At 42.1% G+C, this 17,722-nt stretch overlaps 1 protein-coding gene across 1 annotated transcript in view; it reads left to right on the forward strand.

Annotated features, from left to right (window-relative positions):
- The first annotated feature begins 12,817 nt into the window (after nucleotides 1-12,817).
- The window catches only part of RNF103 (ring finger protein 103), a 28,342-nt gene continuing 23,437 nt past the window's right edge, over nucleotides 12,818-17,722 (forward strand). Inside the window, exons 1-2 of the mRNA XM_001363640.3 lie at nucleotides 12,818-14,411; nucleotides 17,502-17,641. Of these exons, the coding sequence (XP_001363677.2) occupies nucleotides 14,186-14,411; nucleotides 17,502-17,641 (366 nt within the window). The 5' untranslated portion in view covers nucleotides 12,818-14,185. The remainder of the gene's footprint in view (nucleotides 14,412-17,501; nucleotides 17,642-17,722) is intronic.

Genomic DNA, 17,722 nt, shown 5'->3' on the forward strand with positions numbered 1-17,722 from the left:
TAAAACCTTCTTCTGTAATACTATGTGCTGTGTTTATTATAGAGAGGCATCTGGTGGCTCAGGGGATAGGATTTGCCTCAGTTTCTTCAAATATAAAATTGGATAATAATTAGCATCTACACTGCAAGGTTGTCGTGAGGCTCAAATAGAATAATATTTGTAAAATATGCTTAGCACAATGTCAGGCACATAGTAGGCACTATATAAATTCTCGTTCCCTTCATATATATAATTTAGGAGTGTTTGGAGCAAGAAGGACCCAGTGTTGAAGGTGACCTTTGACATCAGCTTTGGAAAGAGCTAAAGATTCATTGAAGTAGAGTTGAGGAGAAGAATGTTAGAGGAATGAGTGATACACTGAGCAAATGATACAGATATGGGAAATGGGATAGTATAGGAGAAAGACCAATTAATCCACAAAAACAAGAGACAATCATACTTCTGTGGTAAGTCCAGATGAGAGGTGACAAGGGCCTGAACTCAAATGGAAGTTCTGTGTCTGGTCAGATGGGAAAGGAAATATTGTGAAGGTAGAAGAACAAGATATGACAGCAGTGATGAATTAAGGATGCTGTCATGGTTCTGGACCTGGGCAATCATAGCTAATACTTATATGGCTCTTTAAGGTTTACAAACTACTTTGCATATGTAATCTTACATCCTCACAACAATACTATAAGTTAGGTACTATTATAATTCCTATTTTACAGGTGAGGAAACTGAGGTTGAGAGGTCAAAAGTCTTTCCTAAAAAGTGTCTGAGGCCAGATTTGAACTCAAGTTTTCGTAATTTGAATTCCAGCACTCTACATACTATGCCACCTGAGGATGACAGTGCCTAATGTTTTTTCCTGGAAGTTTTGCTATCAAAAATAAGAAAAACACAAACTGACCCAAGAGTCAAAGTACGCAGCATCTCACATCTAATAACTTGCATAAGCACAAGTTGAACCCAGGTCTTTCCTGACTATAGGTCCGAGAGGAACTACACCAACAACACTTATGTAAGGCACAACTCCTGCCTTCAAGAATTTTGTAGTCTTGTAGGGGGAATAAAACATGTACATCCTGTTGTTGTTCAGTCCCTCAGTCATGTCTGACTGTTGGTGATTCCATAGACTACAGCACACCAGGTCCTTCTGTCCTCCACTATCTCCTGAAGTCTATCCCAGCTGGTTTGTTATTTCCCTGACACTATTTATCTATCTCATCCTCTCTGGTTCCCTTCTCCTTTTGCCTTCAATCTTTCCCAACATCAAGGCACATCCTAAAAACTGACAATTAATTAGAACTTTAAGATTCATAAAATACTTTGTATGCAAACTATTTTGTACAATCCTTATAACAAAACCATGAAGTGATACAAGTTATTATTATCCCCTTTTCACAGATGTGAAAACTGAGGTTCATTGAGATTAAATAACTTGCCCATTATTATATTGTCAGTATCAGAAGTGAGATTAGAACCCAAGTCTCTCTTGACTTAAAGTCCAGGTTCTTTCCATTCCAAGGTAAATATTATCTCAGAGGTAGAAACAAATAAACAAAACAAATATAAGACACCAGGGGAGAAGATAAAAGCCTGAGCAACATATATCTCTGAATGACTGGGAGAAAATACTCCTTGAAAGGCACTTCTTACATCAGGAAAAGTAGTTTATCATTTGTCTCTCCTACCTTTATTTACCTTTGCCCCCAGTGCATTTATTTATTTATTTACTTACTTACTTACTTATTTGTTAAACTGTTACCTTCCATCTCAGAATCAGTACTGTGTATTGGGTCCAAGGCAAAAGAATGGTAATAGGGGTTAAGTGACTTGTTCAAGGTCTCCCAACTAGGAAGTATCTAAGGCCAAATTTGAACCCAGAACTTCCCATTTCTGGGCCTGGCTCTCAATCCACTGAGCCACTCAACTACCCTATCCCCTTCTCCTTATCAAAAGAAGACATTGTTAATGGGGATCTCAAGCCTTCTGGGTGGGTGTCAGGGAGGCTGGGAGGGAGAGTTGAATAAGGAAGCTAAAAAATGATTAAGAGGAGGCGATCCAAAAGCTGTGACACTATGATGGATGTCTCTGAACCACCCCCCAGGAGGACTGACACTCTTTAACTTTCCCTATATTCCTCATTCCAACAAAAACTCATTGAAATTCCCAAGCTTTGAGCAAGAGAGAAGAGCTATAAAGCAAAGCTGCCCCGAGGCTCATCCACTTTAGCTTCATTTAAAGTCACTTTCTGAAAGCATTTCTTTAGAATAAAGGGATTTCACCATTTGGAGACATCATCTCTGGTGCCAAATATCTGGGCATCTCAGCATCCCTTCTCCCTGCTGAGAATGACAGCTCTGGAGAAACAACTCAATACAAAGATTCAGCTGGCAGTGGGACCAGAGCATTATTTCCGCATGTGACTGGCAGTGCAGACTGTGAATTTTTGGCTACTTAACATCCTTACAAACCTCTTTAAAGCCCCTCTTCAAAAATCTGGTCAAATTCCTTGTCTTTTTCTTTTTTAAAACACTTACCTTCTATCTTAGAAGTGATACTATGTATTGGTTCCAAGGCAGAAGAGGGGTAAAGGCTAGGAAATTGGGGTTAAGTGACTTGTACAGGGTCACACAGCAACAAAATATGTTAATGGGCATCTCAAGCCTTATGGGTGGGTGTCAGGGAGGCTGGGAGGGAGAGTTTGTGTTTTTCTTCTTTTTGATAGCAAAACTTCCAGGAAAAAAATTAGGCATTCAATTCACTGAGTCACCTAGATGCCCCTCTCAAATTCCTTTTCTAGACTGCTATTCAGATCAAGATAAAGACCTGTGGGAGTAGAAGCACAGAAGAAAAACATGATTTGTCAGTTGCTTATGTGGGTATTTAATTGAGGTTTTGGTTTTAACACTTTATTACAAAAAGGAATAATATGGAGATCGGTATCAAGTGATAATACAGGTATAACCCAGTGCAATTGCTTGTCAGTTCCGGGATGGGGGGAGGGAGAAAACACAAATCATGTAACCATGGAAAAATATTTAAAAACAAACAAACAAATAAGATTCCTTTTCTTTAAAAATGGCATTTAAAAATATTTTGTTTTGGAAGGGACAGAAATCAAACAACTCTGTTGCATTCTTTTGGAAACTGAGTCTGTGACTTCAAACAATCGATTGTTAAGAGAATTGATTCAAAGATGCTAAAACTGTAAGACGTGCTACATTTTAGCTTATGGATACTCCAGCTATGGGAGATAAAGAGCTACAGGATAGAAGAGATACTGTATCATACCTTATCATCAACAAAGATTTATTGACTTAACTATAATAATAGTAATTCATAATTAATCATAACTGGCATTTGTATATTTATTTGGAGCAACTGGGTGGAGCAGTGAATAGAGTGCTGGGGCTGGAATCAGGAAGACCCGAGTTCAAATCCATCCTTAGACATGTACTAGCTGTGTGACCCTGGGCAAGTCACTTAACCCTCTGTCTCAGTTTCCTTATCTACAAAATGAGGTGGAGAAAGAAATGGCAAACCATCCTAGTATCTTTGCCAAGAAAACCTCAAATGGAGTCACAAAGAGACAGATATGACTGAAAGGAAGGAACGTCAACCAAAAGTATTTGTATGATGCTAGTGCTTCACAAATATTAACTCATTTGTAGGGCCCAGTGGTAAACACTCATTCCTCTGCTAAGAAAAAAAAAGCAATCTTCTAGGGAAACGCAATGCATAATTGGTCATAGGAGGAATGGGTTCATGCTTTATAGAGACCCTCATTACTGACACTGCCTTTTGGCTTCTGCTGTATGCAGGAAGGGGAAAACAAGGCTAGTGGCTTAGAGAATGGCCAAACAACAAATAGTGATATATGAATGTAACAGGATTTTCTTGTGACCTGAGAAATAATGAACATGAAGAATTCAGAGAATCATGGAGGGGTAGGGAAGAAAAAGAGAATCATGGGAAGATTTGTAAGAACCAATTCATCGGTTTAGAACTGAGTCTTTAGAGGTCACTAAATTCAACCTCTTCATTTTACAGATGAGAAAACTGAGGCTCAGACAGAAGCTGAGTGAACTTGTCCAGGGTCACAGAGCTAGAATTTAAACTCAAACCTTCCTCGAAGTCGATGTACTTCCTCCAAGCTCTGTGTACACTGTGGTGACACCTGGCTGTCAAGATAACAAAACATGCAAGACTACGATATTTCAGGGAAAATGCTAACAAGCACACAAAGATTAATTGCAATGATTAGTCTTCATTTCAGAGAAAACAGGAAGAAACATGCCTCTCTTTTCTGGATAGAGTAGGGAATGGGGGGGCAGACTTACCTCAGAGATATTGGGGGTCTAGTTCTAGGCTAAATAAGAATATATTGACACATCTGTAGGGAACAGTGGTGTAATAAGAAGAATACTTCAATAAAGCAAGTTGCAAAGATGTTTTGGTTTCTCTGTCCTTATAAAGTTATTTTTACACCAAACTGTAGTCTAGGGAGTATACACATCTAAAAAACCCAATATACGTATCTTAATTAAAAATATTTTATTGTTAAAAAATGCAATCTGCTATCTACATCAAGAGAAAAGAATTGTGGGAGTAGAAACACAGAAGAAAGACATATGACTTACCACTTGTTTATATGGGTATAGGATTTGGAGTTTGGGCTTTGAAAGTTTCTCTATTTTTTTTTTAAACACTTACCTTCCATCTTGGAATCAATATTGTGTATTGGTTCCAAGGCAGAAGAGTGGCAAGGGCTAGGCAATGGGGGTTAAGTGACTTGCCCAGGGTCACACAGCTGGGAAGTGTCTGAGGCCAGATTTGAACCCAGGACCTCCCATCTCTGGGCCTGGCTCTCAATCCACTGAGCCACCCAGCTGCCCCCTAAAAGTTTCTCTATTGCAAAAATGAATAATATGAAAATAGGTATCAAGTGATAACATTTGTATATCCCAGCAGAGTTGTTTGCTACCTCCGGGAGGGGGAAAGGGAAGAGAGGAGAGAAAGGAAATGAAAAATGGAAACATGGAAACATATTTAAAAGATAAAAAAAATTTTTTTAATGCTATCCTTCATCTGAGCCTTCACCTTCATCCTTTTGCTGTATCAAAGGGTCTTGCCTCCAGGTTGATGGATGCTGGTGATGATTGCTGAAGGTTAGGGTGGCTGTGGCCATTTCTTTCTTTTTTTATTTAAGTATATTTTATTTTATTTTTTAATTGAATTTTTATTTAATTAATTAATTTAGGACATTTTTCCATGGTTCCAAGATTCATGTTCTTTCCCTCCCTCTTCCTCCCCCCCTCTCCCGTAGCCAATGAGCAATTCCTCTGGGTTTTACATGTGTCATTGATCAAGACGTATTTCCATATTATTGATATTTGCACTCAGGTGATCATTTAGGGTCTACATTGTGGCAATTTCTTAAAATAAAACAGCAATGAAATATGCACAGAGAAAGGGGGGAGAGACAGAGAGAGAGAGAGAGGGAGAGAGAGAGAGAGAGAGGGAGAGAGAGGAAGAGGGAGAGAGAGAGAGAGAGAGAGAGGAGAGAGAGAGAGAGAGAGAGAGAGAGAGGGAGGGAGGGAGGGAGGGGGGAGAGAGAGAAAGAGAGAGAGAGAGAGAGAGGGAGGGAGGGAGGGAGGGGGAGAGAGAGAGATGGGGAACAGATGATAGGTGGAGGAGTCAGAAAACACAAATCTGCTGATTAAGTTCAACATCTTAAATCGACCAGTTTTGTGGGGCCCCAAAATAATTACAATAGTAACATCAAAGATCACTGATCACAGATTATCAAAACAGATATAACAATAATTGAAAAGTCTGAAATATTGGGGAAATTAGCAAAATGTGACACAGAGGCATGATGTGAGCTCATGCTATTGGGAAAATGGTGCCAATAGACATATTCATAGCAGTGTTGCCACAAACCTTTAATTTGTTTAAAAAAAAAAAAACTCTGAAATAGGAAGCAGCTAGTTTGCTCAATGGGTTGAGAACCAGGTTTAGAAAAAGGGAGATCCTAGATTCAAATTTGACCTCACACTTCCTAGCTTTATGACCCTGGGCAAGTCACTTAACACCCATTGCCTAGCCTTTACCACTCTTCTGCCTTGGAATCAATACGGTGTTGAAAATACCTGTGAAATGCAGTAAAACAAGGTATGCCAGTATAGTGTCAGAAGCAATTACTCTCTTGTTGGTTGGGTTTTGCTTTAATTTGTCTTTGTCACAAAGTAGGCAGGGGGCATATTGCAAAATTGTTCAGATGTGAAGAAAAGGCACAAATAAAAATTAATTTAAAAAAAGGCAAAAGGAAACTGAGGCACATGGAGATTAAAAGACGTTTCCATGAAGGGAGGACATGCAAAGGCAAATTAAGACATTAGGAATATAGAAGGTATGACAAGGATAAACCTGGGTAACTTAACAAGGTTTAAGGATATCCCCTTTAAGGAGAATGTTGATGGTCCTCTCTCGGATATCATGTTGAGATGATGGGCAGTACCTTCCTTGACCAACAAGGAATATCTTGATCTTATAATATCTTATAAGTGCTCAGGAATAACATTGGTCCATTGACCTGAGTGCTTATTGTCCTTTGATGTCCATGAGAATGTAAAATTGAGTCATAAATGGGAGATACATGGGAGTTAGCCATTAGGTCAGGCTACCGCAGGTCTGACCTTCAAACTAGACTCAATTCTATCAAAGGAAACAGATAAAATAGATGAAGTGGGCAAAGGAGAGAAGTAGAGGCAGAAAGATGAAAAGAAGAGGGTGAAGGGAGGGGACCAGGGACCAGGGATCTGAGAGAAGCCTTGGATTCCTTGGCAATCAGAGCCTTAGTTTATTTATGCATCCCTCCCAAAGTTATCCTTCAACCCAGAGATGGTAGCTGTGGAGAAGTGGAGGAAAATTTGCTCCCAAAAGGCAGAACGTGCTACTGAGGTTATGGTCAGATGAGCAAGGATAGAGTCAGTAAAACTAATTTATTTCAAAAGGGAAAAGACACACATGTGCAAAAATATTTTAACAGCACTTCTGTGGTAGCAAAAAATCAAACCCTGGAAATTAAGGAGGGACTCATCTATTGGGGAATGGTTCAATAAATGCTGGTATATAAATGTAATGGAATACTATTATACCATAAGAAGTAAAAACTATACAGTTTCATGGAAAACTGAGAACACCTGTATGAACTGATGAAGGGCGAAGTGAGCAGAATCAGAATGGGGATATAATAACAACATTATAAAGAAAAGCACCTTTGAAAGAATTAAGAACTCTGCTCAATGCAATGACCCATCTTGCTTCCAGAGAACTAATCATGGAGTATACTTCCCATCTGCTCAGAGGGAAGAAGCTGATGATTTCAAGATGCAAAATAAGATATACATTTTTGGAGGAAGGAAGGGAGGAAGGGAGGGAAGGAAGGATAGGGAGGAAGGAAGGAAGGAAGGAAGGAAGGAAGGAAGGAAGGAAGGAAGGAAGGAAGGAAGGAAGGAAGGAAGGAAGGAGGAAGGGAGAGAGGGAGGGAGGGGAGGGAGGGAGGAGCGGAGGGAAGGAAGGAAGGAAGGAAGGAAGGAAGGAAGGAAGGAAGGAAGGAGGGAGGGAGGAGGAGGAAGGGATGAGGAAGGAAGGAGGAAGGGAGAAGGAAGGAAGGAAGGAGGAAGGAAGGAAGGAAGGAAGGAATAGGAAGGAAGGAAGGAGGAAGGAAGGAAGGAAGGAAGGAAGGAAGGAAGGAAGGAAGGAAGGAAGGAAGGAAAGGAGCATTTATTAGGTTAATGGTTTCATGCTTTTCCACTGTTCTTTTAAGGCTGACTGTAAGCTTAAAAAAAAAAAAACAACCTGTTAATATTCCCCTGTTTTGAGATCAGAAGACAGGAGGATTTGTCCAGCTAGAGACAAGAAGGAAGCAGTTAGCAGAGCAGCAGTTTTGTTTGGTAGGGATGTTCCTGAATGGACCAATGGTATTAAAGCTTGCAGTCCATCTTAACTCTCAGATCTAAGGAGAAGGGAAAATGTTATGACAATACAAGAGGTAGAGAGCATTACAGAATGTAAAGTGGATAATTTATATGTAATTAAAAGGGTTTTGCACAAACAAAACTAATGCAGCCACAATCAGAAGGAAAGCAGAGAACTTAGGGTAGGGGTGGATTTTGCATCAAGTTTCTGTCATAACAGCCTCCATTCTTAAATATATAAAGAGTTGAGTCAAATCTATAAAAAGACAAGTTATTCCTCAATTTATAAAGGATGTGATTTTTAGGAAGAATAAAACTTAGAGCTATCTATACACATATAAAAATACTCTAAATCACTACTGATTAGAGAAATGCAGATAAAAACTAAGTACCACACCTATCAGATTAGCTAATATGTCAGAAAAGTAGAATTACAAATGTTTGGAGGGATATGAAAAAAATAGGGACACTAATGAACGGTTGGGGGACTTGTGAACTGATCTAGCCATTATGGAAAGCAATTTGGAACTATGCCCAAAGGGCTATAAAATTGTGCAAATCCTCTGACCCCACAATACCATTATTAGTCTATATCCCAAAGAGATTTTTAAAAATAAAAGGAAAAGGACTTGTATGTACAAAAATATTAATAGTAGCTCCCTTTGTGGTGGCAAAGAATTGGAAATTGAGGGGTGTCCATCAATTGGAGAATGACTGATCAAGTTATGATAGATGATTGTGATGGAATATTATTGTGCTATAAGAAATGACAAGCAGGATGGTTTCAGAAAAACTCAGAAAGGCCTACATGAATTGATGATACTAAGTGAAATGAGCAGAAGAAGAACACTGTACGTAGTAATGACAATATTGTAGGATTATCAACTGTGAATGCCTTAGCTATTTTCAGCAATCCAAGACAATTCTGAAGGACTTATAAGGGGAAATGTATCCATCTCCAGAAAAAGAACTGTTGAAATTGGAGTCTGACACATACTTTTAAAAAACTTTATTTTTTGTGGTCTGTTTTCTTCTTTCATAACCTGAAATATGTTTTGGGCTTATGGAAATATGCTTTTCATGACTGCAAATGTATAATCTTCATCAAATTGCTTGTCTCCACAGGGATGAAGGGAAGGAAGAGAAGGAGAGATTTTGGAATTCAACATTTTAAAACAAGTTGAATTATTTTTACATATAATTGGAAAAATAAAATAAAATTTAAAAGCTTGCAATCCAGTTTCTAGTGCATGTATTTGTCTCACTCACTTGTTTCCTTGACAAGTTTCTGTATGTACCCATTTTCCTTCAGAGACAGTGAGTCTAGTGATAGAAGAATGTGACCCAGATTTATGTGGAGACTGAGATAAATTATTTCCTTGTAATTGCTTTAATATACAAGTACCTGTAATGTTATTTTTTCTTTTTTTCCTTTTTACTAAGAAAATAGTTATGTGTACAATTGAAAAGCATCCTAATGATTGTGGGTACCTTATTTGTGTAAAAGGAAGGGCTTAAAAGCTAACAAGGATAGGGGAAATGTTTTCTCCTTAATAGGATTGCCCCTGGCATCTTGAGAAAGTTCAAGTATAATTATGTTGTTGCTTTTCTCTGGGAAACTAGACTTGTCCATTTCAGAGCAGGTTGGAATGAATGTCAGTCCAGAAAATGTGTTGATATTCACATCTACTGTATAAAAGATAATTGGATGGCCACCCAACATATATGTGACATGTCAATGACATGATAAGAACATAAAGAAAAATGATTTTTTAAGGCAGGAAAAAAGATTTTTTGGGTCATTATCAAATTTCAAATTATATCATGAAGCCATAATTATTCAAATTGTTTGATACTAGATAAAATATAGAAAAGTTAATCGTTGGAATAATGATAACATAAGATTTAGAAGTAAGGAAATAGAACAGACTAATGATTGATGAACTCAAGAACAGAAACCACTGAGAAAATGTTCTTTATTTAACAAAAACAGCTGAGAAAACAATATAGATTAGCAGAAAATAGATTTAGAATGGCATTTGCATCATATATCACAAACATGTTAAATGAATAATAATCTAGATATAAAAGTAATTCCATAAAAATTAGAAAAAGATGGAAGATTATATTTTTACAGTTATAGAGAATGAATAAATGTAAAAATATGATACAGAGAAAGGTATAAAAGGCAAAATTGTTACAATTATGTGTGTCTACATAAATAAAAGCAAAGTGGTTTTTAAAACATAGATGAGGAGGAGGAAAAAAATTAATACTGATGACTCGATGTAAAATCTATAGTGGATTAACACAAATCAATAAGATTAAGCTCTGGTGTGTGAGAGGGGAAAAGGGTTCTTTTGTCTGCCCTGTAATTTATGATGTCTATTCACACCTGGCATTAAAAGTACTTGCTTATCTTTGTAAGCCTGAATCATATTCTCAGGGTCCTGGCTACTTCACAAACACATTTTGTGTTTCCCTGAATATAGATGTCCAAATAGTGATCCTGAGATGGCTGTTTAAATCTGAAGCAGTCGCCTCATGGAATCTGAGAGATTAGGGTCTTTCATCTGAAGCCTAATTGACAAATGGAATTTTTCCATAATTATCCTTTTCCTGCAGAACAAGGAAGAGCCCAAATCTTTACTTTACTTGCCTGAATTCATAACACCTGAAGGAAATATTTAGAAAACATGTTGATGGGCAAAATGTCTATTAAAGGGACCTAATAAATGCTCTGAGCTTTAATATTTTAGATAATAGCTGCCTCCCCATGAAGTTATAAAAGGAGCTAAAAATTGTGATTTCATGTTTGAAGTCTGTCAATAAATGCTATTGAGCCTTTTGTGTTTAGGAAAAGATGAAATAAATAGCTGTCCCATTAGCTGATCTATCTAAGACATTGAATATTTTTCTAATAACAACAGTTAACATTTATATAGCAATTATGTGTTAGGCACTGTGCTAAGAGATTTACAATTATTAACTCAATTAATTCTCAGTCTTGGGAAGTAAGTGCTGTTATTATCTCCATTTTACAGATGAAGAAACTGAGGCAAATAGTCATTAAGTAACTTGGTGGGGTTTACACAGCTAGTAAGTGTCTGAACTCATCTTTCTTTTTTTTAGTTCAAAGATATTTTACTTTCCCAATTACATTATAATAACAATTTTCAACATTTTCCAAAATTATAAGATCTAAATTGTCTCACTTCCTTCCTTCCCTCTCCCCTCTCAGAGATGATAAGCAGTTTGATCTGGGTTATAAATGTATTATCATGCAAAGCATACTTCCATATTGGTCATTGTGGTAAGAGAATACTCATATAAAACCAAAACTCCCAAAATTAAACTATAAATAAACTAATGAGAATAATAATGTGCTTTCAGCTGCATCTTACTCCAACAGCTCTTTCCCTGGAGGTGAATAGCATGCTTGGTCATAAGTCCTTCCAAATTGTCCCAGATCATAGTATTGCTGAGAGTAGCTAAGTCTTTCATATGAACTCATCTTTTAACCTCCAGGCTTGGTGTTCTCTACCCAATGAGCCACCAAGCTGTCCTACTTGGAGAAATTTTCAACAAGAGACAAGCCTAAGCTTTAAGTAATTTTCTCCTCTGCTCTGAAATGGAGGTACAAAAAGACACTGAATATGAAAAAAGGAACTTTTAATCTCTCTGGAGTCCAGGCTCCCTCAAGAATGAACTTGGTTCCTGCCTGTATTAGAACACAGTGTTAGGTGTCCTTCCCAAGCCAGAGTTTGTCTAATATTAACACAAGTCATTCTATATAAGGGTGTTCCAGTACCAGAGAAGATAAAGATACACAGGACTTTGCACTTGCTTTAAATACATAAACACTCAGAGACCTTTGTCTAGGTTGCCCAGAACACTGTCAAAACCAGAGACCAGAAGAAAAAAAATAATCCCCACAACACAGGTAGAGAAACTGGGGAGCAGGGATTAAAGGATTTGCAAATCCCCAAGCCAGTCCAGGCTTTGCTGGGTAAGTGGAAGAATGCAGGGAGAAAGACAAAAAACCCAAAGACTGACATAGATATAGATATGAATTACATTTAATAGAAATGTGTGTAACAATATCACACACTAGTAAAGAAAATTATATAGCACACATTTCCAAATCCTCTGATAAATAAAATCTAACATGAAGTCAACAAGTATTGACTATCTGCAAACTCCTACTATGTGTCAGTCAGTGGGCTAAGCTCTAGGAATCCAATAAAAGGAGAAAGAAAAACAGTTTATGCCTTTAGGGAGCTTACACAGTAATGGGGGGAATGATACTTAAAGGAAGCTTAAAAGAGGGTGGGGGGAAGATATGACAGTACAGTCAGATTTCCTCTTTTTCTTTCTTCTTGCCTCCCTTTCTTCCTCCCACCCTTCCCTACTTCCTCCTTTTCCATTCCTCCTTCCTTCTTCTGCTCATTCCTTCCCTTCTTTCCTCCTTCCTCTCTTCTTCTCTCCCATCCACTTTCTTCCTCTTCCTCTTCTCTCTTCCCTTTTTCTTTCTTCCTCTCTCTGTTCCTCCCTCCCTTTTCTCCTCCTTCCCCCTCTCTCATTCCCTCCTTCCTTCATTCCTTCGTCCCTTTCTTCTTTCTTCCCTCCCTCTCTTCTTCCCTTCTTTCTTCATTCCTTCCTCTCTTCCTTTTACTCTTTATTCCTCCTTCTTCTTCCTTCTCCCATTTCCAGCATGGAAGTCTCCAGGGGACAGAAGAACACCCGAAGTAAGCACTAGGGGGACTCGCCCCGCCTCCCGCCTCCCGCCCCCGGTCTAGGCCCCGCCCTGGCTCTAAGGCCCCGCCCTGTCCAGGCTCCGCCCCAACGCTGACGTCAGTTGTTATGTCTCGGGCTCGGCCGCGGCCGCAGCTGATCCGCCTCTGGTTAGAGGCGGCGTCGTCGTCTCCGGTTCCGTCTCAGTCTCCGTCTCCTAGCTGTGATCGCCTCTCGGCGCTCGGGGTCCCGGGGCAGCGGGGAATCCCGGACCGGGAGTGCGTAGGCCAGGCTCTGCGCGGGGAGCCCACCCTCCCGCGCCGTGACTAGTCCCGGGCCCGGCGGCGTGGGCCCCTTGCGGCTCGTCCTTCCCGCGCCGCCGCCAGGCCGGGGCCCGGGCCGGGGCCAGCGCGCCCTGGAGCCGCCGGTCGCTTGCGGGAGACGCGGCGTACGTGCCCGCTGTGGCCTGGCGGCCCGGCCCCAGCCTGCGCCCGCGCCTGCGGCAGCGACAGCAACAGCGGACGGGTCCACCCTCGCCTTTCTGGGCAGCGCGGCCCGGCGGGCGGAGGCCTCGGGGAGTGACTGAGCCCCGGGCCCGCGGCGCTCCCAGCAGCTCCTGGGCCCCCTCCTGCTTGTGCCCCTTTGCCCCTTCCTTCTGCCTCCTCGTTTGTGCCCCTTTCTCTAGCCCCCGTGTCCCCTTGCCTTCTCACTCAGCCTTCCGTTTGTACCCCTTCCTCTAGTCACCCCCCCCCGTGCCCTTCTGCCCCTCTATATCCCCTCTTGTGCCCCCTGCCCTCTCTAATGTCCTCGTTTGTGCCCCTTCCTAGCTAGAGTCCCCCTCTGCCTCTTCCTTCAGAAGCCTCCTCGTCTGTGCCCCTTCCTCTAGCTCCCCTGTGCCCCACTGCCCTCTCCTTCAGCCTCTTGTCTTCTGCCCATTCCTATAGCTAACCCCCCCCCCCCAGCCTTGTCTCCGCCTGTCTCCTCTTCGGGCCACCCCGCTCTCCCTGGTCTCTTCCTCTAGCCCCACTTAAGTCCCCCGGAGCTGCCCCCGAGCTCGGGCCTTGTCCTCCTTCTGCTGCCCCCCAGCCTCCCCACTTTGTTTTTTTCTCCCCGAGGCGCGCCCCCTTGCTGGGAGCCTTCCCCTCTCTGGACCTGACCTTGGCCCCCACGCTTAATTGATGGGGGCCTCCCCTAGTTCCTGGTCTCCACGTTTCGGCCTGTCCCCGGTGGTCGCCGGCGCAGCCCCTTGGGCGGGCCCCTTCTGAGAGACCCCAGCCAAGTCTGTAACCGCACCTGCCCGGCCTCCTCTCCGGCCCGCGGCCGCCACCATGACTCCTGAATGACCGGGGGATGCCGGCCTCGTCCTTGGGCTCCTGCAGCGCGCTCCTTCTGGCCCTGAAGCTGCGCCTTCTCCTTCGCCCCCCCCTCCTTCTGCCTGTCTGCTCGTCCCGCCTTCTCCCCGAAAGGCCGGGGAAGCCAAGATGTGGCTCAAGCTTTTCTTCTTGCTGCTCTATTTCCTGGTCCTCTTCGTGCTGGCCAGGTTTTTCGAGGCCATTGTCTGGTATGAGACGGGCATCTTGGCCACCCAGCTGGTGGACCCGGTGGCGCTGAGTTTTAAAAAGCTCAAGACCATTTTGGAGTGTCGGGGCTTGGGCTACTCCGGACTACCCGAGAAGAAGGATGTCCGAGAGCTGGTGGAAAAATCCGGTAAGGGAGCAAATCCGGGCTGGGAGGACACTTTGGGGCCCCACGATTCCGATGAGCAGAGCTGAGATCCCGAGGGCCAGGAACCGCACCTGGGGTCCTATTGCACCCGGGCCCCTTCCCAGCAACTTAGACTCTTGGGGAAGTGCCTAGAGAACAACGGAGGGCTCCAGACACTTGCCCAGGGGCCCACACTGCCACAGTGTGTCCAAAGCAGGACTTCTGGCATGCTAGAGGCCAGTTCTGGAATCCAGTGATGCCACCTGGATCTTAGAATCTAATCAAATATCCATAGATAAGCTTTGCTTGTATCCAAGTCCCTCTGATTTCACTGGCAGAGAAAGCTCCCTTCCTCCCAGTGCGGCTTGCCCCCTGCCCCCCAATTCACATAGTCTAAGTTGTCTCAATCCCTAAAAGGCTAGTGACTTACCCAGGGTCACACCTCTATGTGTCAGAGGCCACACTTGAAGCCATGGTTTGAGGGCAACTCTTTACCCATGATGCCAAGGTGCCTATTAGACCTCCTGGTGGTATGTAAGGCTTGGTAATTATCCTGGTGATGGAGCACTGCAGCCCGGAATGTTCTCTAGGCTGGGGGTTTTCCCTCCCTAAGTAGAATCAACAGGAGCTGGGTTTTACGTTGGCAATCTTGTGAAGTTCTAAGCAAATGTGTTTGTTGCCCAGTCCTCAAAGAAAACGGGAGATTCCTTCCTTCCCTGTGTGGGGAAGTTTGTAGGCAGGAACCTTTCCTCCCTGATGTTCCCAGCAACTGACTTTGGCACAGAAATGGACGAGAATTTTGGACCAGTTGAAAAAATCCAGCTGGGGCCTGGCATTCTGACCTTTCAGTTTATCCGTCGCGTGTGGAACACATGCACACTCAGTTTGTGAATTGCCATCTACACGCACATGTATGTGGAATCTGTCTGTAGAAGAGATTTTCATGGGTGCCTGTGGAGAGGTCCGTTTTGTGTTGACGCGCATGTATACATGCACCCCATGTGTGTATGTGTATATGTATTATAGATGTGCCTGTATGTATAATCTTTATGTAAAACACATGTATGTGTGTATATCTAAAAATAACTCTTTTCAACTCTATTTCAAGGCAACTTGGCCTTGTTAACCTTGTTGGCACTCTGGGTAAATCAGGGCTTGGTTAGGCCCATCGATGGCATTTACACGCTTCTGTACCTACATGGTTCATCATGCCCTGTGCAGAGGGTGAACCCTAGGCGAGATGGGGGAAGTTTAAGGGCCCCCCCTCCGCCTTTTTCCAAAAAGGGCACTTGGGAGGCTGCCTGCACCCAGCCTTTCTTATCTGGCTTTAGATCTCCATTTTTCCTGCCTTGTTAAGTCACTGGCACTGACAGCCGTGAGTTAATGGATTAAAACCCCGGAAAGCGAAACCAAATGTAGCCTGGCTTGTCTGCTGCTCCCTAGATGGACTTGACACTGTCAGTGGGAGGAACGTTAACCTTAACTTTTTTGCCACAGAATTCTGAATTTCTTCCCAGGCCCCCTCCCAACCCCCCAAGTTCATTTTCCTCTTTGCTAGAGGAGTATTATTGATCTAAAAGGGTTCTTCCTTGTTCCTTCCTGCCCACAAAGAAATGTCTATTTGCTTTTGAATTTTCCTTCCTGGGAGGGGAATGCTAGGCTGGGTTTCTGTAAGGTGTAACCGTTGAAATGGATGGTTCTTTGTTTGTTTCTAGAGTTCCCTGCGCTCTGCTTTTAGGAGGCTACTTTATTTACTTATTTAGTTCCTTGTAGCAATTGTAATATGGTAGATGGACATTGTAACCCTTCAGGGGAATTTATTTGGTACAAGAAGTGAAGGGCGTGGAGGGCTTGGGAAGTGCATACCTGAATCACTGCAGCAAAAACCCACGTTCTCTCTAGCAAAAAAATAAAAGTTCATCTGGCTTTCCTTTAAGGATGAATTGTAGCCTTTATTTTCAAGTGTGGTTTGTTCGGGGGTTGATTTCTAACAAAGAAAAGCCCTGAGCTAACCAAAGGAAAAGGCTCATCAGGTGCATACTAATAAATGTGCCCTCCTGATAGCAGAAATGAGATCTGTCTTACCAAAGCGATTTGCTGGAGAAGAAGAATATTGTCATTTTTAGGCAGCCAGATGAAAGGACTTTGATTCTACTTTATGTAAAATTAAAGTTGTCGGAAAACCACAGCCTTTGAGAGCCTTAAAAGCTACCAGGCTGATACTAGCAGAGGACAGTTTGGCTGTTGTCAGGATGGACAGTACTGAGTTTTACTCCTTGGCCAATTAAAGCTACTCAAGTGAAAATCTTTGCCTTTATTTTATTTTATTTTACTAGGCAATGAGGGTCAAGTGACTTGCCCAGGGTCACACAGCTGGGAAATGTCTGAGGACAGATTTGAACCTAGGACTTCCCATCTCTAGGCCTGGATCTCAATCCACTGAGCCACCCAGCTGCCCCCCCCCCAAATCTTTGCCTTTATTTTATTTTATTTTATTTTACTAGGCAGTGAGGGTCAAGTGACTTGCCCAGGGTCACACAGCTGGGAAATGTCTGAGGACAGATTTGAACCTAGGACTTCCCATCTCTAGGCCTGGATCTCAATCCACTGAGCCACCCAGCTGCCCCCCCAAAATCTTTGCCTTTATTGAGGTGTTTTTCTTCAGAGTCCAATTGATAGTGAAAATTCAGTTGTGTTTCCATTGCTTGTTCTGACAGGTCCCATTTTTGACCCTTAACCATTCCTCAGACTCCATTACTCATTTTCTATGTGACCTCTGGCCAATGCTTCCACATCTGGGTTTCTAAATCTTTAAAATGACAGTTATTTAACAGACTATTTATAGAGTTATGTAAAAAGATACACTGTGCAAAGTCATATGATTATTGAGATTTATTTTTAGCTGTTGATAGACATTGGGCAATATCAATATAAATTTCATTTTTATCTTAATACATAACACAACGATAAAGTGTTTAACTATGTAAAACATACTTAATTCTAGAACTTGTGGAAGAAGTGGGCCTAGAGGTGAATATTTACCCCTTTGTCCTCTTTGAAGTTCTGTTTCCATAACTCTTTGTCCTTCTTTAGGAGACCTGATGGAGGGTGAGCTTTATTCTGCCCTTAAGGAAGAAGAAGCCTCCGAGTCTGCTTCTAGCACCAACTTCAGTGGTGAAATGCACTTTTATGAGCTCGTGGAAGACACCAAAGATGGCATTTGGCTGGTTCAGGTAGGTGCATCAGTGGTTAATTCAGTGTCATTTCAGAACCCTGGCACCAAGCTTGTGTAGGGGCTCTTCTGTGCCAGCCTT

The sequence above is a fragment of the Monodelphis domestica genome, chromosome 1 (genome assembly GCF_027887165.1).
Source record: "Monodelphis domestica isolate mMonDom1 chromosome 1, mMonDom1.pri, whole genome shotgun sequence".
NCBI lineage: Eukaryota > Metazoa > Chordata > Mammalia > Didelphimorphia > Didelphidae > Monodelphis > Monodelphis domestica.